Genomic DNA, 24304 nt, shown 5'->3' with positions numbered 1-24304 from the left:
CCCCCGACCAACTCCCCTCTTTCCACCTCTCTTTTTGTTCTTCCTCCTCCACTTTTTTTTTTTTTCCTCTGAGGAGGCAGAGTGGGCAGAAAGTGTGAGATCTCGAATCTTTCGCTCAAATGTTCCCTTTCACACACACATGCACACTGTGAGGTGGCTGAGAAGCTGTAGGGCTTCAGTGCTTCTGAAAGGGGTGTGTCTGGTAATCCTTTGGAGCTTGTATGCGAAGGCCTTGTAAACCGGAGAGAGGGGTAAAAAAAAAAAAAAAAACGGGAAGAAGAAAGAAAGTGTGGAGGAAAAAAAATGAAAGAGAAAGAAAACGCTGACAGGCTTTTCAGCCAAGCCGGCCTCTTTCTGATAGCACCACAGCATCTACACGCTAATAAAAAAAGGCACACATATGCTCACGCACCACAGTGACCTTAGAGTGTGTGAACCTTTCAAGGGGGACTCTTCAAAAAAACCTCACCACGGAGCTGATTGACAGCGCTCACGTAAAATGAAGAAAGTTGGTGAAAAAGGTAAAAAAGGGATAAAAACAAATCAATTATTTAAATAATGGATTGGCGATCATTCTGCAGCCCTGTGCAAAAACAATATTTTCAGATGTCCGATGTGTAAAATCCAACTTGTGACTTTTACCCCTCTGAACTCCCATGCTGACCTTGCCCCAGTCACTACTCTGTTGCACGAGCACAGACTGAAATAATCGGAAAAAGGGAAGTGGTGGTGTCACATTAGTTAGTCGGTCAGTTGCTTGCTCATGTGGTGGAAGAAATGGCTGCTTCTGTGTTGTAACATTAAGAAATCCAGTTTTTTTTTTGTCTTGTCTGTGAAATCATGGCATAAAATAATTAGTGCTGTGTGTATTGTGTATGGTGTGCACCTGTGCTGCAGAATGAGTGTGCGTGTTTAAGTTTCAAGGTGTGGTCACTCTCTATATACAGTATATTGCATGTTTTATAGAGGGTGTGTGTGTGTGTTCTGCTGCTATATAATGAACTACATCCACGACTGAGGATGTAAGAAGAAGATAGAAATTAAAGGAACAGTTTCACATTTTGGTAAATGCTGTTACTTTCTTACTTGCAGACAAAGATACCAGTCTCCTGTCTAGTCACTGTGGAGCTGGAGCCAGCAGTTGTTTAACTTAGCTTAGCATAAAGACTGAAAACAGGGCGGTAACAGTTAGCCTGGATCTGTCAAATCCGCCAATCAGACCCTCTAACATCCAGAAAGAAACACGTTATTGTTTTATCTTTATTGGCTGGGAGCAGTGACTTCCTTGACAGTCCTTTGGTTGGCAACCTCACAGTAAACACAAGACTACAAGTCTGGTACATATCTGCCACCCAAAGAACAAGTTTCAAGTTTTGCATGGATTAAACAAACAAGAGATAGATTTTAGTGAACATTAAATATTTAGTTGCCTCTCCTCTTATTTCCAGTCTCTAAACTAAGCGAACTTGCTACTGGCTCTTGAACCGTTTTCAATGAGTGTCTTCCCACCTAACTCTCTGCATAAAAGCAAATGAGTGTATCTCAAAATGTTGAACCAGCCCTTAAAAGGAAGGCACCAGAGACTGGAGTGTATTCCCTGACGATCGTTGCTTATACTGATGTTATGTGATGCAAGGTGATGACACCACTGGACCAGACAGTATGGGACTACTTGATGTTACCAAAGCAGACTGTACGTTCCATCGTCTGCATGATCAGACTCTGAGTAAGCTTGTCCACTGTATGTTTGTGTGTGTGTATGTGTGTGTGTATGCATGTGTATCTTTCGTTGTTTTTAGCTTATTTTCCCAGAGTGCCCTGGAGTAAAAAAGCCTGCCGTCCGTCTGGTGCACTATTCCACACTAAGTGGGTCAGCGGCTGGCTGAGTAAGAGGGTAAAGTCAGGCTAAAGTCACTCAGCGTGTATGCATGTGTATGTGCGTGCGTGTGTGTGTGTGCATAATTGTGGGTTGGTGGGGAAGAGTCGCCTATATCCACCATAATAAGTTCAAAGCTGGGGCAGAGAGTGAGAAGAAGAAGACAAGAGAGACAAGATTTTAAAAAAGGAAATAGAAAAAGCCAGACGGGGAGGAATGCACTTCACTTCGTGTGGGCAGGGCTACAGCTAAAATTCAATGAGTGCTACTGTACTAAATGATGGGTTTCTAATAAAAGAAAACCCAGGCGGGTGTTAAAGGGCGAGATGTGTAGATAGCGAGACAGGCAGACATAGAAAGGGAGGGCTGCAGAAAACACAAACTGCTGCGGGGTGCTTTTAATGTGAAGTATGCAGACAGACATGGCAGCAGAGGGAGTAGTAAAGTGAAGTGTACAAGACTTTATTTTGTCTGCTTTTTCACAGTCTGCTTGTCTGAGTTAGACTACTATGGGCAACGCCTAGGGACCACCACTTACAGGGGGTGCTTGAGCATGTGTGTGTGTGTGTGTGTGGGAGCACTTAGGGGCAGAATAAGCACTGTAGAAGAATTTGGGTTAGCGTGAATTATTCACTGGCGTAGCCGAGTACAGCGGGGGCCTTTCCTCGGGCGGCGCACTCACTTAAAAAGCTGCAATAGGACGCGTTGGGGTTGCTGTGGCAGGATTGCCGTGTGTGTATTAACGGGTTTACTGTGTCCACAAAGTCACAACCTGACCCGGCAGATTAGATAACCCAACGATCCATCTAAGTCGTTTGTGGTCCCCGGCTCTGTGAGGACGGGTGGCGAGGCCGGCAGCTGGGTTAACCGTGTAGATTTGAAATAATATGAAATCAAGGCAACGTCCCAATCTGTTTCCTTCTTTCATGCCACCCTTTATTCAAGATAGTCTTTCCTGCCTTTCTCCTTCATCTTTCAAACACAGAGAAAATAAACACCCCGAGCTGCTACATTCACCAGGAGTTGTCTGTTTGGATAGTGTGTGTGTGTGTGTGTTCGACTGACTAACACTGTACTATTGCACTGTTCAGTGCAACAGGGCACCTCATGTTAAATCACCCCCACCTCCCCAACCAACGCTCCTCTGCCCTCTTCCTTCTCCTCCCCCTCCTTTGCCTCTTCAACTTCCCTTCCTCTTTTAACCTCCCCGCTTTATTCCCCCCTTTCCTCTCTTGCCTCTAGTCTCTCTGGGTTTGAAAGTTGGAACGTGGCCAATTAACACAACAGCCGGTTCACCAAACCCGAGGTGGTGGAGGAGGGGAACAGAGAGAGACAGAGAGAGAGAGAGAGAGAAAAAGAGAGAGAGAAGGCTCACATCCCTACACACTGACCTACATACACTTCCACCCAGCTGATTGAAGCTTACGTTGAAGCCTGCGGCCAATCACGAGTGGGGGTGGAGTGCCAAGCAGCCAATGGCACGGGCCGCTCTCCATGGAGCTCTTGCACTGTCTCCATACAGTTTTCAGTAATCATACAGGGGCAGAGAGAATGAGAGAGACAGGGCGAGCTTGACAGATGAGAGTCGCAGAAAATGAGCGAAAGAAAGAGACAGAAAGGGGGTGAAGCCGAGAGAGAGAGAGAGAGAGAGAGAGAGAGAGAGAAACAGAAAGGCAGAGCGGGGAGGCGGACAGACAAAAATAAACGGTTGTTCCTTCCCTGTTTGCTGACGGCTTCAGTGTCTTAGGGCGCTGCAACTACAGACAGATAAAGGCTAATACTGGCTCATGGTAAAGAGTGGATTAGCGTCCCATATTTGTCCTTGCTCCTTTCCCGGCCTGAAGCCTTTTTTCTAAAGGCTGACAAGTCAGTGCTCCACCTCCTCCTCGCTCCAAAATAGTACCTTAACATCATTAAGGGCATTCAAAAATATCAAAAGTGGCAGAGTGTGTTAGCTGCTGTTTCCCAAACATCCCATGACTCAAAGTTTGGGTGATTTTTTACGTTTTTTTCCCCCCTTGAACTTGAACTCAGTTTCCTGAACCCTTGACTTCTATGAAAGTCATTCAAAGCCCTGTGATTAAACTTTAAAAATGCTGAATTCCTCAACAGTTGTTTGTGGTTTTCATTCAGCACCAGTAAAAGAGAGCCGTGCTGTCCATTTTTAGCAGTCATCCACCCCTTGCACCACTCATACAGTAGCTGCTAAACCTCATAATCCCACGATAAAGATGGAAGCTGTGGCTGCATTTCTGTTTCTAGCCATGCGTGGCTGTTATTCGTGTAAAAAAACCCAAATAAATAAATAAAATAAAATAAAATAAAAGTGTACAACATATACTGTAGATATCTTTGACTGAGACTGACAAGAAAAACACTGAGCTTATCTAAACACAGCCCGAAGACGCTGAGATAACTCTCACCCACACACACACACAGACACCACAAACTATACACAACACTTTAGACACACACCTTTGCCAACGCGATGCTACCGCAGAGAGGATGAGGGCATCCCTGGCAACAAGTGAAATGGAAAGTTCAACCTGCAGCCAACTCTAAGAGAGAAAACCTTACATAAGTGTTTACTTGTCCAGTGAAGGTGTTTCTATTCTGTTCTGCTCTATTCTGTGCGCAATTGTTTTGCTATGGTGGCAAAAAAAAAAAAATGGTTAAGAAGAGAAGAAAAAAAAAGTCTCAAAAGAAAGACAATAAAAAAAGCCAAGAAAGGCAAACTGAAGGGAAAAAGAGAGGGCAGCGGGGGGGTGGAGCGAGGCAGCGTGAGGCACACTAACCCATATTTAAAGAGATGGAGGCTTATACAGCTCCCACAACAGAGCCAACACTCTGGAAAAGATGGATTATGGGAAGTAGAGGGAAGACAAAATGCTATAATATGGTGCCCAGGGACAAGATGGGATTTGAATCATTGGGTGTGCACAGACAAACACATTTAAACATGCACACACATGCATGCACTAAGTTAAAGCACATATATGCGGTTACATACACTCACGTGATAAAAAAACACTCACTAGCACACCAGATCTGTATCTGGTTCACACGTCCTGGTGCACACACCCACACATACATGCAAACACACAGTGCACATTAATCAGACTAAAAGCCTTTCAACCACACGGTGATGTCATTGCACAGCAATAATCCATCCCCGAGGATACGGTGGTCAGCACAGGTCTGTCTCACGCTGCCAGTCCCAGCCTCCCCCTCTCGCCCTCCCTGGCCACGTCTCCCTCCTTTTTTTCAGTGGACAGCTGAGCCAATCAGGGGTGATGGGTCTTCATGAATAATGCACACATTGACTCGAGTGCTCATATGAAAATGGATTCCTGACCAATATTGACCCGTCTACTTGAAACAAACAAACAAACTAAATAAATAAATAAAGAAACAAGCAGCACTCAAACTGAAGAGAGGTGTCCAGAATAATTATACTGACCCTCCAGCCTGAACGCACCATTAAACCGCGGTGAAAAAAGGGAGTGGGGCCATACTAGGGAATGTTATAGTAGTTCACGCAGAGTGTGAGGACTCCTTTCTGTTTATTATGAACAATTTATGTCACTTTTTGACAATTCACGGCCACTTTATGCAGCAAAGTGTCCAAAAGTGTGCACTGGGAAAGCTTGGTTAGTCGACACAGATGATGCTAAGGATAAAGAATCAGAGTAAAATAAAGCACCATGCATATCAGAGTGGCAGCTGCTGACAATGCACTCATCAACATATCAGCCTATAATGGCCAATATCAGGTTACTGCAGATTGGCCTCAGTGTGTATGTCAGCTGAAAAGTACCAAGAAATTGCAGTTTGATGTCATTTAGAAACAGTGTCCCGCTTTATATGTACAATATATTGTCATCTAAGTGTTGACACTATCAAGAATGTTTTAAATATCACCATCTAAAAGTTCACCCCATCAGATTTTCCTTTCTTCTCAACCTGCCATATCTACTTCAGTTTGAGTTAGTAACTTCCTTTGTTTCCCAAAATGCACCATGACAGTAAAAAAAAAAAGAACGTCCCTGGACTTGTCTCTTTCAGCAGCAGGTGTAGATAGTGCTGTAATATTCACAATGATGAGGGAAAAATAGTTGAAAGAAGGTGACCTTTGTTCAAAAATGCAGGATCTCTTTGCTTTCTGTTCCACTTAGACTCGTTGTCGTTGGTCTTGATGTTTTAATTCTGGGAGACGAGGACCCTAATTTACAATTTTCCATGCATACTTGAGATAAAATCAAAAGGTTTCCTGCCACCAAAAGTCTTTTTATTAAGAGGATTAAAAAAAACAAACGCTCCCATTTCTTTTTTTCCTCTTCACCATCCTCGCTCACAGTCGCCTATAGTGTGCAGAATTCTTACACAGATAGTAACAGTGTAACAGGGTGGGACTGCACATACTGTCTGTTCGCTTGACTCTCCCAAGCCCGATCACATGAGCTCCCAACACTGTACGTACCCCTCCCCCACCGCTACCACGACCACCAATACGCTGAGGGAATGACAGAAAGAAATGGAGGGAAGAGCGTGGAAGAGGAGGAGAGGAAGGCAGAAGCGGGAGGCCCACTTTCCGTCTCTCTCTCTTACTCTGTTGCTTTAAGTTGTAACGCGTCACGGTGACCTGAAGGCTTCCTCCAGAAAGGAAAGCAGGAGAGAAAGTTGGCTGGTGCAGGGAAAGTGAGGATCTCTCTGGGGGGAAATGTACAACAACAGCTGAGGCCAGGGCTTTCCCCTGCATTACCCCCCAACCCTGTATAGTACTACACACACACACGTGCATATATATTCATAGTGAACACAAAGCCTTCACTATATCAGGGCCCCCTACATATTCAAATGCCTGGAGCAGAGTATGGAAATCGAAATGAAATGTGCACTGGAGAATGTCTCCCCGATTGCCTAAAGTGTATGTATTAGTCCTGTTTTACAAGTGTATATACATGTAACGTATGCACGCTGGTGCATGCTTGTTTCCCTCCAAATTTGCACAGTATTTGAATACACACACTTATGTGTATATTCAGCACTCCTTGCACTGTCCTTGCTGTGTAGCCATTTTGAGATCCTCCAGGTCTTTAGGTCATCGTCTCCGGGTATCGGTTACTCTCCTCAGCAGCACAGAGGGACTAAGTGATTGATGGACAGATGGCTCGCTGGTTGGGATGAAGGTCGCCGTGGGAACGGATGGGATGAGCTACAAGTTGAGAGGAATCACACATGCATGCACCCGTAATGGCTTCAAACACACCACGCAGGGTCGAAGATGGAAGGAAAAGGTTAAGGGGTTAAAACAGAGAGGAAGACTCTCTGTCTGGGTAGAACAGTGCCCAATGTGCCTTGGGGCATTGGAGCGATTTCATGCCCCCATAAGCAATGAAACACACACAACCAGACACACACAAACACACACTCACTGCTGGGCATTCTCTCTGCCCAGCTATCCACATCAGATGAAAAAAAGAAAAGCATGGCACGTGGTGAGGGACAGAAGAACAAAGATAAGCAAAGGGAGAAACATGCATTCACTAATGGTTGCATCAGAGCGCTCTAACTATTCATACAGCATTTTACTTTTAATGTTATTGGCTAAAGAGTACATATTCAGCTTCCCTGGGTCAGCAATCTTCAGTAATTATTTCTGAGAAAGTAGGTTTTTTTTTAGCTGTTGCAAAGAAACCACCAATGTCAGCTGGGATCAGCTCTCGCCTCGCATGACCCTGCAGAGGGTGAGTGGTTATAGATGGATGTGGTATGGATGGATAGTATGGCCATCCTAAATTTAGGATGGTGTACATCAATGGAGCCTCAAGGAGAACAAAATATGTCTATTTCCCCAGCAGCAGTCCAGTTTTTCCAATTTTTACCTAGCTGGTCCAAGGATTTGACCTGGTGATCTCTGTTGCATATCTATGTTTTAGACCTGGACATCAAATGCAACACTGTCATGTTGAATTTCAACAGAGCAGAATATGTGAGAGAAAGTGGTTGAGGTTCATTTATTTCAGCTGTAGGTTTGTGGGTGAGAGGTCCTACAGAAACGTATGTCTCCAGGTTACTGGGCCAGCAGTCAAGTTCTGACCTTTCTCTTCGTCAGCTTAAGGTAGATCTGCCCCAGCCCACGACCCTAGAGTCAGATTTCACTAACTCCACAGTCTAAAGCTCAGCCTTAAAAGAGCTGCAAGATCCTCCTGTCAGCTCTTCAGCTCTCAAGTCTTTTTCCAATAAAACAAACTTGTCCAAAATTATTTGGCTAAAGGTCAAGTCAGTTTGTGCACCGTCAGCAAACACATTGGGGCATGCTTATTAGATCGACCCGTATCTGCTGCTGCCTTTCTCTGCAGATATATCTGCTGACCCTTATCAGTTCGCTGCCCAGGTGTGCAAACACAAAGGTTTACCTAGGCCTCATAAATGATAACAGATAAGACGAGAGGAGGGGAGAAATGAAAAGGAAAGAGGCCCAGCTCCTCAGATCCATGATGACCTCCTAATCTGGGTTATGACATGGCCTAGTTTTTCATCCCAAGATGACAAGAAGCATAAAAACTAGAAGATTTTGCACAGATGGAAGGTCATTTATTGTCTTTTCCTCTCTTATGAAGTTGATATGATTACAGTGACAGGAACCTAATCAGTTAAATGAGGGGACAGGCATCTCGTATCTGCTATGGAAACAGGAGGTCACAGGCAGGAATACTGATAGGAGACATCGATGAATCTGGAGGAGGGCTCAAGGCATTGTTCTCAAGAAGACTACAAGTGCTCGCTCTCCATGAGGCTCTTCTTATGAACAGTGGTGCTTGGAGCTAAATGGTAATGCTGACATTTTGACTTGATGATGGTACTTAATGAAACATTAATGGATCACCAAAGTTATTAAAATTCTTCCAATGGGGAACATGAATATGTTTATAAAATTCCACAGCAATCCATTTCACATCAACCACATGGTGACACCACAGATGAAAATCATTAGGTACCATTGTCTGGGAACCATGAACGCACCAAACTCGGTCAAAGAAATGTTGAGATATTTTACAGGATACGTAAAAAGTACCAAAAGATAAGGGGTGGCAAGTGAATGCAACAGATCTCAGCTCGCAGTGCTGCAGAGCGGACCGATTCCAGCGTTTAAAGAGCGACGCGAGAAAGCAAAATTGTTTAATTGAAACTCGATCCCTCGCGTCTTTTAGCCTCTCGTGCAAGCGGGCAAAGTGAAAACACTGAAAAACGCTGACGTTTTCACATTTGATACATGTGGAAAACATAAATTGCACAAAACAAATAAAACAGGGCGGTGTTAAACCTTTTATAAACGTGTTCGGATGCATACATACAAAGGCTCACTCTTTGATGTATGTTCAGCTGCTGCCATCAGCCTTCAGTCTTTCTGTTTCAGTGTTCAGCGGCTAAAGCAGCTCAACAATGGCTTGCCTTCATCCAACAGTAACCCGCCTCCACACACACACACACACACACACACACACACACACACACACATAATCTCTGAAGTCCATGGCCATAGTTGTGACTTCATAAAGAGTGGGATTAATGCTAAGAGCCTGGTGTGTGTGGGACCTTGAGGCTGACTAACACAATGGACTGTGAACCGCCAGCTACATGCTAAACATCTGAGAAGGCCTTGAAAGGCTAACACACACATGCACACACACAGACACACACACACACACAGACACACACAAAGAGACTATTTTGCATAGTGAAATCAGCACAGGGACATTATGGGACCGATTATCAGATCAGCCCAGAAAGAACTGAAAACATAATTCCCTTATTTTAATGATACATGAACAATGTGGAACATTGGAGCCCAGCATGTGTACAGCAACACATCTCGAATTGTGTAATTCATACCAGAAACTGACACGCTTTGCATGTGTGACTCTGACCTATAGGATTTCACAGAGACAAGAGAATCCTGTGTGTCCAGATAGAAAGCCTGTGGACTGAACAGGTGGCTGGCAGGCTGGTTGTTTGATGGCACTCTCAATCTTTGCTTATCAAATCTGGGAGTGCCGTCTCTGTGGTTGGAGAGCTTCCACGCATTACTCAGAGAGAGCTACAGACAGTGTACAACTGCACACTGGCCACACACAACAGACTACGAGAATAGTCCGTGAGCCGGTGTTGATTTCTCAAAAAGTGATAAAAACTCTGACAATCAGTTAATGCGTCAAGTTTTTAGTGAGGAGTTTTTGTCTTTTTTTATGTGTGTTGGACTAAACTCGACCTTAAACAGTCGATCAGCTGATCTATAAATAATGAATCAGTAACTAATGGTAAAATTATGTTTAATTAATTGTTTTGCATAATTTTTTAATAAAATACCAAATATTCCAATATATTATTAGTTCCAAATTCTCAAATGTGCTTTTTCCCTCTGATGTCAGACAAAAGAAACCTGAAGAACTTTTATTGGTGAAACAATTAAGCGATGAATCAAGAAAACAATTAACAGGTAAATAGATGATGAAAACCGTCTTAAGATTTTGTACTAAATTATCTATTTTGGTGTAATCTTTTATGTGAAGCAGTTGTGATTTTTAAACTGCATTTCACAGAGATCACCTGTGTTTGTGTGTGTTGAGTATTGAGTCATTCGTTTCCTTGGATTTTCCATTGATGAAACACACAAGTGGTGTCCTCTTTCTTCTTTGTTCTGCCATAATGACAATACCTCTTACACTCATGACCAAGTCCTGTGACAGAAACATGAAATGCACCACCTCCTGTGTGGTACAGAAAACACTGACCTGACATCAGTTGATTAGAGGAGCAGCTTCAGCTCCAGTAAAAGTAAAAACACTAAAACAGCTTTTATGATTTTAGATGTGACAGGAGAGGATAGTAAAATTAAATGTTGTTTTTTTAAGTAATAAAGCATGTTACTGACCTAGAATGAGTCAAATGAATCATGTAAAATGTCACAATTTATTGAGCAAACTAAAATATGAGATTTTTGTTATTTCATTCCAGCTACAAATGAAGCTAGCTTTCTTTACATACACCATCACTTTAGTGGCTTATGAAAGCAAAATACCTGAACTACTGACAAGTGTGGTTATGAAAGCATATCTTGGTTTTAAGAACGAGTGTGGGCAACACAGAAAGTGATTTTTTCCTTTGTGATATGTGCTGCTACATCACGTTCACCTCCTCCCCCGCAATCGCCACCTTTCTTCCTTCTTCTCCTTCTTCTGTCTTTCTCCTTTGACACAAAAAGCTTTACTGTAGTCAATTAAATCTTAATCAGGAACAGTAGCCCAGCCCGTCCTTTGCAGACTTAGTGATGCCAGATAGGTGGAGTGGTGTAATTGAAAGAGACAGGCTCAGAAGAAAACAAATTAAAGTTTAAAAGCCGAGATCTGCGCCGGAGAGCCAAATACAGAGATGATCACTTCAAATAAGCCACGCGCAGATGACTGTTGACAGAGTTCAAATGGCGCTCAGGCATTCACCTGCTTCTCCGACCCCCAAAAATAAACACTGCGCTTTATTTTAACTCCTCAAAAAACATGCACACTATTAATGACTTATGAAAATATGGCTGGGCAACACACACACACACACAGTGTTTGTACGAGGTGATGATGTGTGTGTGTGTGTGGTGGAGGGAGTCGATTACAGAGGAGGAGGCGGCCGAGAGGCAAGGGGCCCTCTTCAGCAATGTGGTTATCGGAGAAACTAAGAAGCAAGGCCAGAATGGGAGGTATGTGCAGTCTGACTGTGTGTGTGTGTGTGTGTGTGTGTGTGTGTGTGTGTGTGTGTGTGTGTGTGTGTGTGTGTGTGTGTGTGTGTTTAAGCAAAGGGGGAGGGGAGATGTGTTCAGTGGGTCACTCTGTTATCAGCTGTCACCCAAACCGTGAGTCGTTCCTCCACCTGCTTGACAAGTTATCAGTTGTTATTGAGACAAACAAGTAACAACTCCCTCCCTTGCCCTGTCGACACACATATGCATACCTCTATGCATGCACACATACAGTATGTACACACACACACACACTCACACACACACACACACACACACAGTTAGAGTCATTAACTGCATTCTCCCTAAGACTCCTTTTCTGCCCAGAGAGACTTCCTGTGCTCCACTGCCCATTTCCTGTATGATATAAACAAAATATTTCCTTTACTGTACTCACAGCCACAGTTTTGTTTGCTGTAGTGATGCATAAAACAGTGGTGGAAGAAGGAATATCGAAGAGGAAGTTGATGAGGTTACACGTCTTTGTTGTCCCACTAGAAAGAACAATTTTGGATTCACTTAAAGGAAGAGTTTGACATTTTGGGGACTATGCTTATTTACTTTCTTGCTGAGAGTTACATTAAAGCCTTATTATCAGGTCTGTATGGTACATATGTATCTGGAGTTATGGGACTGTGCAAAACTGATTAGCAGGGGAGGAGGGGATCAGAAGAGGGGGCACATTTTGCTGAAAGGATCGTAGCCTTGAAATGTTTTAGTTTGATATTCTGTGGCAGATGTCTCAAAAGAGGATCCTCTTTTGAGACATCTGCCACAGAATATCATCTATATATGATTATTTTGAGGTGGGTGAGGGTGACGTATTACAGTGTGTTTCAATGGGAGGGTCCAAAGAAAATATTAATAATAATACAGGAGAGTGTGCATTTGTTTTTTTTTTACAGGGCCTATGTGCCAAACTGTTTCTTGAACAGGTCTCTGATGTTTACTGGGTGACGGGTCTTTGACAAAACATATTCATAGCTTAATCTCTGTAAAACCACAACTTCTCGTTTTTACACTTCCTTTTTGGTTCAAATTAAACAAATAAGATATAACACGTTAATTTGTGAGTTTTTGATATGCTGCTTGGTGAATTTTGTTATCTTTGGACAGAGCCATGCTGTTTGCCACTGTTTACAGTCTTTATGCTAAGCTATGCTTGATATGTGGCTCCAGCCACATGTTTATATCACATATGTGAGCTTTGTCTAATTCCTGGCAGGACAGAAAATTAACAGATTTCCCAAAATGTAAAATCTCAAATGTTCCTTGAATATTTTCTGTGGATGAAAGTTCACAGCAAAGTTCCTGGAGCTCAGTGTGATGCACTCAGGGCCACTTGGGCACTGATGGTCATCATTTAGTGACACTTAAAACTGCTTGTAACTCATAAAATAACTTACATATAGTAGTGTTGATGCATCAGTGTACTGCTTGTTGATTTAAAAACTTCTGGAGGCTTGTGAAGAGTGGCCAGAGATGCTGGTTTATTAAATACTTGTGCTTTTTTTTTTTGGCAGAACCTACAGAAATATACCACAGACAAAAATACACTTCTGCAAACACTGTGCAGAACAGTGTAACTAAGTTATATTTCTTTTTTTGCAACACTTTTGTGCGTATTTGCAGAGATATCTTATTTAGACAGAGCAAACTGGACTATGGGTGAGGTGTAATTGTTGGTTTCCAAGAGGATTATTTATTTACCTTTCCAGTGGCAGTATTTCTTAGACGATTTTCCTGTCAGACCGGTCTGACATAACTGAAACACTTCTGCACCTTATAATTTATTGATCCTGCTGAAGACACATGTCCTCAGTTTAACCTTTCTGCACAGAGGTCAAAGATCAGGTTCAACTACAGAACAGGAAGTCTGCAGGAATTCAATTATGTTTTTTAGTTTCAGGCAGAAGTTTAACCCTGCCCCAGTTAAAGACAAATCTCTAACCACTAGGCAAACCAATACAGTCCTTTGCTCTACCATGCTGAGCTGTTGTGTGTATGTCCTAGATGTTCAAAAGAAATCTATACGTCCTGTATAGGGGATTTTCTGTCATTACAATGCAATTCGTGCCAACAGATTTTTCTTTTCACCAGCTCCTGATGACTTCTTGCAACCTTAGCTGTGCACTTTACTACAGTTATCTGACTGGAACACCAGTTTCATGCATCAGCCGTTGGAAAAGTGATAGATAGTGAAAGAGTGATAGTTTTGCAGTGCGACGTTGCTTTGATAACAGGATCAGAAATGTTGGTGATTCAACAGGTCCTGGAAAGATACTGATAGTTCTTCTAGCTACAGTTCTGTACGATAATGAACAAGTTGAAGTAAATGTTCTAGGTAAAATCCCAGCTTCAATTTGTTTTCATGACAGCTGAGGAAAATTACAGCATCAGCACATAAACTGTTACACAATGGGATGTTTTTCCTGCAGGATTTTTTTTTTTTGCTTACTTGAACTGAAGCACAGTGAGTATTAAAGTAACAAATATACCTCCTTATAGTTCGACTTCAAGTACACAAGTGAAGGATAATTATGTTTAAAGGAACACTTTGGAACTAAAGTTAGATGAGGAGATTGATTGTACGTCTGCACAGAAGCTACTGCAAGCAGTTGGTTAGATTAGCATAAACTGGAGGGAAAGAGCTCTTTTAAAAAGGCAGCAATCTCTTAAAACCACGACAAGACTTTATGTTGGCTGTAGCTTCATATTGACAGTAGACATGAGAGTGGTATCAATCAATCTCATCTAACTCTTGGCGAGAAGAAGTATATTTTCCAAAAATTCAAATGAATCCTAATGTCCTGCAAGAATGCCAGTTTAATTCCACCTCCCACCTTTAACAGAGTGTGTTATAGATGCTATAAAGAACCGGGCATGTGCGGGCAGCTGCTTTATTTTTTACTGTGTGCATGTGTCTGTCCATTCAGACACATACAAAAACACACAACATATAAATCCTCATCATCATGTAGAGCCATGTCTGCCTTGAACTCTGGGATTTCTGCAAACAGCTCAGACCAGCTGGCCCACACTGAGGTTTCATTTCTTTTACAATCTGCATATTTTCACAGCAACAACAACAGTGTGTGGCTATAATGCCTCAAGTGTGTAAAAAGAAAATTCTGCAGTTACCATGATGGCCACAACAGGACAACAAGGAGTCAAGGGAGTGCGGAGTGTAACAAGAGCAGAGGCCCAAGATTTACCTCCTTTCATTAGCGTGCACAACAGATTTCAAGAGTTGAGCTTTAGAGGAGCTACAGGGGGAAGGCTTGTTTTTGCTCACCACAGTATTTTACATTCAGACAAATGAGGGAGCTGGCAGGAAAATAATGAGGGATGGCATGGGAGGGGGAGAAAATGGAGTGAAAAAGGAGGTAGAGCCATGAAAGAAAGACAGCAACTGTGAAACAGGGTTAGCCTTTAGCCAAGAACAGGCTCTTAAAAATTAATACAGTGATCTGAATTCATCGCGAGCGCATTAAATAATTGAGAAGTGTCTTTGAGGAGAACAGATCGTTCCGAGTGTGACATGGTTGAGATGATGATGATGGGACGCAGAAAATGACGGCAAAGACCAAAGAGAGAGACAAAAATCTGCTTTTCTCTCTTGCAGATACAAACACATCCATAAACACACAGGAGACTTCAACTAGATTAATGTACGTCTGTAAATTTCAAAGCCTGGATTAATTATGACAGGAAATCTGGCACATTACGTGTCCACTTTAAGACACAGACAGATGTGAGACAGTGAAAAAGAGATGGGGGAAGATAGATAGAAAAAAGTGAGGCTCTTACTGACATACCACATATTTTTATAAACTTTTGGTCTGAGGCTATGTATAACTCAATGTTTGGTTACATATATTTTTTTGATTTCTTGCCAAGAGTCAAATGGAGAGCTTGAAACCACACATGCCTGTATAGTAAATATGATAAAATCAGCCTACCAAACCCTTCAACCCTCTATAAAACCACTTTATGGTGTTTTTATACATAAATATAGAGTGTTAATTTCTGAGCTTTTCACCTTTGGATAGAGCCAGACTAGCTGTTTCATGATAAACTAAACTGCTGGCGGTAGTTTCAGATTCACTATACAGACAGGAGAAAAAAAGCTAATCAGTCTTCCTTCAAAAAAAACATAAAATCGAGGTCCATGCAGAAATGGTTTCCTGATGGTTTGGTTAGGAGGACCTTGACTGATCTGTGCAGAGTCCCACCTCAAACCCATCCAACACCTTTGGGATCAACTGGATGCCTGGCGGCGAGCCAGGCTTTATCCCCCAATACTGGGGCCAACCTCAACTATCCCTGCAGCCAGGTTCTCAAAATCATGTGGAAAGCCTACAGAGAAGAGTTATAGCTGCAGATTAATGTAAATGGTTTTGGATTTAGATGTTCAAAAATCACATATCGGGTGTAACGCTCAAGTGTCTGCATAATTTCAGCCATATAGAGTGATTTTCAGATGTAAAATCTTGATATAGTCAAACTCCACCTCAGGCATCCAAAGAAAAAAAACCAAAACGTGTCCATTGATTGGAAATAAAACCAGAACAGAGCCTGAGGGTTTGCCTCCACGCAGAGGTTGACTGCTTGGATTGACACAGTTCAGACTTGGAGGGGTGTCTGGAGCTGGTGGGTTCCCATAACCCATCGCCCCCTTTAGCCTCACACACCCACAAACCCCTCCATTGGGAATCACAGCCAGAGGGCAGTTGTAATACACCAATTTAGAGCAAAGCTTGTTAATTTACTCCCTCAGCTCCCCCTCCCTTTTCCTCCTTCTACTGTCTTCATGCCTCCCACTCCCTCCTCGACCCCCTCACTCCCCCTTTTTATTGCCTTTTTGCTTCAGTTCCTTCAGCTCGGCACAGTGCCAGCTCCATCTGAGGGGCCCCAGATTGGATTCTGAGTACCTGAATACACACACACACACACACACACACACACACACACACACACAATTTTAATACTTTCTTCAGTGTTTGCCACTTATCTCATATATAGTTCAAATTCCAGCCATTAGAAGCCAGATCTTCAGGGATATTCATGGCTGGCTCTGGGATCTTATCGCGCACATAAAGCTCACCCCGTTCTGTAATGATTGACAGCCAATGAAAAGTTTAATGTTTTCTTTTCTTTCTTGGCAGGCCCCTTTTCTCTTTTGTCAACCCCCGTCCTGCTCTGATAGGAACAATAAATAATTTCAGGCCCAAAGAAATCAACACTTTGAGCGTGCTAGGCCATTAAAATGATAATCGACATGCCCAGTGGGCTTACAAGGGCCTGTTTTCCATACACCTCCAGACAAAGTCAAATGGGGAATGTGCGGAGTGTGTGTGTGTGTGTGTGTGTGTGTGTGTGTGTGAAGGATGTGCCATGGATGAACCTCTTCTTTGTGGTCTCTTTGTAAAGTGACAGATCAAATGAGAAAAGCCGTGCTTAACGCTTAAAGCTGGTCATGACTCACTGTTTGGTGGTTTGAGCTGCCTGAAAATAACCATCAATTAACATTAAGGCTAATGTAAATGTTAAGCAGCAATCTCATGTTGTCAATGATCACTACTCATTGCAGCCCCTCAGGAGTCTTCAAGATTAATCTTGGGAATTAATTCTAATGACTTAAACTAATTTCAGACTTTGTTATAAATTAGGACCTGCAGCAGACACTCACACTCTTGAACTCTGGTGACAAGCCTGAACATGACCGGGCAAACACACTGTGTAAGTCTGAGCATGTCTGTCTGTGTAGCAGGTTTCAAAACACACAAGCTGTCAACTTCAGCTTCAGGAGAAAGAACTGTATGTACTGTGAGTGTGTGGCTGTTGAAACATGCGTGTGTTTTTGTGTGTCACTGTGACATAACTAGGTTTTGGCCTGTGATGGGCAGCTGCTGTGAACAGGGGAGCCTGTTAGGGCAGGGTTAAGTAACACTAGAGCACAAAGTTCACTGTAGCCAGGAATACTTGCACACACACACACACATATACACAAATACACACAGGTGCACCTAATCTTTTGATTATGCAAAGACACACAGGTGAAAGGCACACACACACACTCAGAGGGTTACATGAGTATTTACAGGTGCTATTTCGAGACTGTTTTGCAGACTGTCACACCCCCCGTCATACCAAGTTTCTCTTAGCACACATTTCAGCAGCTCTGAACTGGACCTGCCCCTCTGGCACAGAAGTCCGGCTGGAAAACTCCAACACAGACTGTTAGTGTGATGTGTGTAACTAAAAAAAGGCTTCAACACTTGAGCTGACAACAACACGCATGGATGAGTTTGATTTGATTTTGTTTATCATGATTGGCTTACTTCATATTGTATCACTAAACATTTAAAATGTGAAAAGTTGGCACACCTCTGATCTTAAACATCGCAGGAGACTCTGAAATTCTGTTAAATAACTGAGTTTTAATACCAATACAAATATTTTACTAGAAATATACATTTATTTTCTTATTTATCATTATCTTTGACATGACTCGACAGCACTGAGGTCAGCGTTAAATCATAGCTGACATACTGTAGTTCTTCATTGTGTAAGAACAAGTAAATGACCAAACCTGGTGTTACTATTTAAAGCTTGTGCGGGGGCATCTCCTGGTTAAAGACAATCTAAGGTGACAAAAAGATTTCCGGGTGTTATGCTTGGCCGTCTTAATCTACTTTTACCGCGGCTAATGGTTAACTGACAAAGATATGAAATAGAATGACGTAAGTGGGAACCTGGGAGAGAAACCCAGGGGGATTACTAGGATTTGCTCAGCAAATCTCCTCAACAAAGGTGCCCTGGCTGCATGAAACCGTAGGTGTTCAAACCCGGCTCTGTGTGAAGGTGAAACCTAAGAGTCTCTGAGAGTGAAATAGAGACAGAGAGGGGCTCTGAAAAAAAAAGGCCCCGTACAGGAGCTAGCCCTCTGAACACCTGGCTTTTTTTTTTTTTTGTAAAACCTAACAGCTTGTGGCATGCACATGCCTTAATGCTGAAGAACCTGCAGATATCTGTCACCCTACAGGAGAGTCTCTGCTTCGACTGAACTCATTTGTGATGCTGTGTGTTGCCACATCTCTGTGGGTCTGTAGTGAAAAGAGTCTCTTGTAAGTAAACTAAAAAAGGCTGCGAGCTGCAGATGAGATTTATTGACAGACCATGGGTAACACTAAACCACCGACAGCCTGGCCCTCATGCCCGAAATTCCAGGAGTAACAGCCCTGCATGGTGACGGTGAACCCGGCCTTGACTTGTTGGGCCACACACACACACACACACACACACACACACACATACACACACAAACAGAACCACCCTTTTTGCTCTTCACTGAAGCATATCATATAGCAAAACTTGAGAAGCCCTGATAAAATATGGCCTATAGGCTCCACGCACCCATGGGACTGGTCCTCCAGCCTCTGATGGGTGTTAATCTCTGCTCTCTGACCTTCTGTGCATCTCTCCTTCTCTGTTTTTTTTTTCATGGGTCCCATATGTCTTTTTGGGTGACCAGATAGCTGCCTTAAAAAATATATATATTACCCTTAACAGCTCACCCAAACACTCAGTGGTTATGTAATCCCCCCATGGCAAGATCAGCAACCTTGGCAGTCGCCTACCTGACCCAGGAGACTGACAGATCCCTGCCAGGGTTTACATAACAAATGGCAAACAGGGTAATGCCACTGTGGTTACAGTAGACAGAAAGACAGATTGCATCACTCTAAAATAGACATAATGCTTTTTTTAAAACTCTTATCACACTTTATTTAGTCTCTAATTATAAAGCGTTATGTCACAATAATCTCACTATTCACAACCACATAAGTGTGCCACATGGATTCTTTACAGTGATTGTTTGCCTGCAGGAGGTGTCTTCTCAGGATTCACACTTTTCCACGCTGTCTTATTGTTAAATTGGTTTGTTTACATCCAGCTCCTTGTCCTAATTAATGGATTATGTGCTCTACAGTAAACTGTCTCATGTAATTGTATCATTCTCTTAAGTCTTAAACGAGATTGCGTCACTCTAAAATAGGCTACTGTGTTTCCAGACAAACCGGTTACAACGTTTCTGTTTGCTCTAATTCCAGCCATGTGACTGTGACTGTGGCCGCAGAGGAATATCATGCACATATCTCATCAGAGACGTCAAATAAAAGTAGACAAAGGGAATGCATCTGATGCAGTTTCAATTTAAAAACCGCCACCACTCTATTTGTCCATTAAATGTCTGGGAATAAAGTGCAACACATCATGTTTTGGTCAATTTAAATGACAAATTACGCGCAGGTCACCAAAGCCCACCCTGCGTAAAGAGATTAATGATCCCTAATGCCTCCCTCATGTGATTTTTTCTCATTTGCTCGACATTTTTGGACTGATCTGTAATTTCCATTAGAATGATAATGAGAGGAATAATGAGTGCCAGACTTTCCAAATAGACGCTCGTAAAAACAGGACTGCGCTGGCATACTTGTGTGTGTCTGTGCGTGTGTGTGCGTCAGTGGGTTTACAAGCCACATGCTTTTTGTTTTTGTTTTGATGGAGGAAGGAGGGGGGCTGGGTGGGTTGGTGAGTGAGTAAGTGAGTGGGACGACTCTTACCTTCCACCCTGCAGAGCTGTTGCTGTCTCCTTTGTCTTTGAAGTAAGGAATGGATCTCACCATCCAGTCATAAATCTGAGACAGTGTCAGTCTCTTGTCCGGTGCGCTCTCAATGGCTTTGGTTATCAGGTCGGCGTAGGAGAGATTTCCCCAGGCGTTACGGCGAGATGACGCCTTCCTCGGGGTCTGCTGGGCAGCCAAGCTGCTGGGAGTCAGCGCGCCAGAGGTGGCCACCGGGGAGTGCGCTGAAAGCGGGGAGCCTCCGCTCTCCTGGCCGGGGGAGGAGAGCGCTCCATTGGCTACGGGGCTGTTGCTACTCTGGTCCTCTGTCGCCAAGCCAGAGCCATTGACACTGATGGCTGTAGGGGTGGCGTTATCCTCATCATCATCTTCTTCTTCGGGTATAATATCTGTGTCATGGTTTTCTGGTTTCACCGCGTTTGAGTCTGGTCGTGGCAGCGGCCAGGTGCAAGATCTGGGCCGCTTCTGGGGCTCGAAGTCCGGGTCGATGACCACGTCCAAGTCCGGGAGTGTGTCGGGGAGCGGAGCCTCGGCCATTATCTCCTGCTCCAGTCACAATCTCGTCCCAGGTGTCAGGTAATAAAGTTACAAGACAAGAAATGAAGAGCTGTCAAAGTCGCGTCCCATGAATGCGCGCTCCCGTCCTTTGTTGCTATTCCACACCAGCGAAGTCCCGACAGGGCCAACAGCAACTTAGTTGTGAACGCCTGTTGAGGACATAAAGACAGAAACAATGAAGCCAACACATTCAGCTAGAGCACAGCCTGAAAGACACAACACAGCAGCTCAGTGTGCCTCCTTAACCTATTTCTGTCAATGAAGGTACGGTGCGTAAAAATAACAAGATTTCAATGAAGCGACTCTCCTCTCCTCTCCTAAGCCTCACTTCATTATGAAACACATGAATAGCAGCTCTACACAAAATCCCGTCCTGGTGCAAGGGTCTGAATCCACCCAGCGGAGATCAATGGCAGAGGAGAAAGTGCTCAAACCTTCATCTCTCTGGGAAATAAATCCGCTCCCAACACTTTAAATGAAATACCTTGCACGGCCAGTCACTTGCGCTCCGTGGTACCAAATAAAAAAAAGAAAGAGAGAGAGAGAGAGACTAAATCCCGGATTGTCCACGACCACTTCCAGATGCCATCTTGACTCTCTCCTCTTTCACTCCTCCAAGTGCGGTCTGAGACGATAAAGAGACAGATAGGATGTGTGCAGGGCAAGTCAGTGTCGATGTGGAATAAGACTGCCACCTCACTCTGGGTTACTACTGTATCTCGATTTGCTCTCCACACAGCGCTGCACACACACATACACACACATACACACATACACACACACATGCACACACCTACACACACACACACGCAAAGTCGATCAAGGGCCAGCCCCCTGGATCCTGCGCATGGGATCGCCTTTTAAAGAGACATTACAGTCCAACAGGACGGAGCGGTCTGTAGGCAGGTGGAGGCTGGGATACGTCCTGACATGTTGGTTATAGACACAGAAATACAGGGACACGACAGTAAAGGGAAAGGGGAACCATTAGAATGGATTAATGTATTAATTTTTATACATATTTATAGTGTCACAGCCAAACTGTGTTGGTAAAATAGTGTTTAAATGTCAGTTTAGTGTGCAGGATACAGGTGTGCTACAGGTTTCCATCAGCTCATCAGTTTCCCAGTCCAAGCTGACATACTCAGAAAGCTTGTTGTGTCCAACCAACAGTCCAAAAATGTAAAAAATATTCAGTTTAATATCATAGAAGACAAAGAAAACTCACAGTGTTGGAATAGAGATAATCCAAAACTTAAATTTTAAAGAAATATGTTCAGCAATAATGAATTTAATCAGATATGAAACTTCAATTCTACCAGGGTTAGGTAAATATGTAATGCATATGACTCTAAATGTGACAGTATCATTTGTATATGTGTTCATCATGTGCTACTGACATGAGGGTGCTGCAAGCATTTCATAAACACCCATTCCTATGTGTTTTTATTCACGTCACTCTCTCATTGCACTGACTGATTGTGCCTTTAATCAGAGAACCAGGTTGTCAATCACGCCTGTCACAGCGCGTCAGGCCACGCCCCCTCATCCCCACCCCCATTCTGGTGCACGTTTAGGGTGACGTCATGCAGTTTATTAGCCAGAGAGAGAGAGAGAGAGAGAGAGAGAGAGAGAGAGAGAGAGAGAGAGAGAGAGAGAGAGAGAGAGAGAGAGAGAGAGAGAGATAAGGGGGCAGATATCCTAGATGGTTCTCCATCCTGTAAGTGATGCTCTGGACCTCCCTCCTCCACCTCCTCCACGGATCAAAACAGCCTCGTCCACATCTTCTTTGTTCCACCGAGGGTTGCCAGACGCGCAAGGTGCGCGTCCACCTGCGTGCGTCACGCGGTTTCTGTGCAGGAATGCGCATCCACAGCTGACCATAACAAGACATCACGCTGTGACTGTGATGACTACATCCATATTTTTTTTTTATTATTCGATTTGACATCATAATAATATATTTTTATTTTATTGTATCATATGTGCACTCTTTGTTATTGCAACAGTCTTGTCACTGCTAAAACAGAGTGTGTCGTGCATGTGTTTTATCTTCATCACAGGCTGTCAGACATGCTCTGCTGGGTTGGACATTGTTTATCTGTGTTCATTGCCTATTTACAGCAGTCTGGAGTCCTTACTGTACAGGATTACAGGAGATAGGTGGCATACAGTACACACATTGTGATCTGATAGTTTTTGTTCCCTTCACATCAAAAAGAATACCTGATGCAGCAGTTTGACTCCTGCAGAGAACTATAGAGTTAACTGCTCACTGCATGCAAAGAGAGAGGTTAGGATGTCTGAGTGTGTGTGTGTGTGTGTGTGCAGAAAAACTGTACGTGACCAACTGTATCAGACAGATATTTAAATGACTTCACATCATGCTGAGTAAACTCTCAGTGCTTTTAGATGGTAGAAGATCATTTTAAGTATGATTCTGTGTGAATATTTGCTGTTGGCGATCATTTATTTTGTTTTCTTTTTAAACCTTTAGTTGAAGCCAGGTTTTAAAATAGTCTCAAGACTAAGCCGTGTAACTAAGGGCAGCTTTAACTCTCTTTACTTAAACATCACCAGCATTTATTTATTGACCGCATCATAAGAGTTACCCATTATCTTTTTTAATGTTTGGATGCTTTTGATTCTTTGTGTATACATATATTGATAGATACGCACCTGCACATGTATGACAGTCAATGAGGTTTATTAAACGTGTGGATCTATGTCATGTGGAACAAAATAAGGGTCAGACGTGTCCCCTCAATAACCTGCTGCAGTATATATCTGGCATTTGGCCCATTTATTCGTTAATCTAACCTGTATCCGATGCTACAATGCATGCATGTGCAACACTAGTAAGCAAACAAACATACAGCCACAAACTATTTGTATTATTACTCTTTCTTTGCACTCCAGACTTCACAACGTCTTCCAGCTTGGAGCCACGTAACACAATCCAGTGGGCTGAGAACCAGATTGAATAACTGTATTAGCACAATGTCTGAGTTCCACTTAGTGTTTAACATACTGGTATTGTCAGCAGTGCTCTATTAAAACTTAATTTCATCCATGTTTATCAGACCTTTTCTCTTTGGAGCCAACCATCAATTTTTGTTCCTGTTTTAGCCGAGAAAGAGACAAAAGGTGAGCTGTTCTCCATCTTGCCTCCATCAGCATGGGGTATCAAGACTGTGGTCCAGAGAGGATGGAGACTATGACCACCCCTCTAAGCCAGCGTGAATCATCCAATTAAGACAATCACAAAGCATGGCCGCCATCTCTGTTTGTGTCTGATGTTTCCCCCCAAACAGCATAATGCTCTGATTGGATTAGAGGCCTCGGCGTAGGGAGTGATTGATTTTTCTTTAATTGAGAGTTATAGTGGGATAGACTCGAGGCTTTGCTACCGACTCAAGCACTTTTTAA

General features: G+C 43.1%; 1 protein-coding gene across 1 annotated transcript in view; it reads right to left on the bottom strand.

Annotated features, from left to right (window-relative positions):
- Positions 1 to 21670, bottom strand: part of foxo3b (forkhead box O3b) — a 42439-nt gene extending 20769 nt beyond the window's left edge. The window contains exons 1-2 of the mRNA XM_010735397.3: positions 21360 to 21670; positions 20297 to 21024 (exon numbers count right to left, since the gene is read on the bottom strand). Coding sequence (XP_010733699.2) covers positions 20297 to 20854 — 558 coding nt within the window. The 5' untranslated portion in view covers positions 20855 to 21024; positions 21360 to 21670. The remainder of the gene's footprint in view (positions 1 to 20296; positions 21025 to 21359) is intronic.
- Positions 21671 to 24304: the final 2634 nt, after the last annotated feature.

This window comes from Larimichthys crocea, chromosome XI (genome assembly GCF_000972845.2).
Source record: "Larimichthys crocea isolate SSNF chromosome XI, L_crocea_2.0, whole genome shotgun sequence".
NCBI classification, from domain to species: Eukaryota; Metazoa; Chordata; class Actinopteri; family Sciaenidae; genus Larimichthys; species Larimichthys crocea.
The sequence above is the reverse complement of the archived record's forward strand: the minus strand, read 5'-3'. Positions and strand labels throughout refer to the sequence as shown.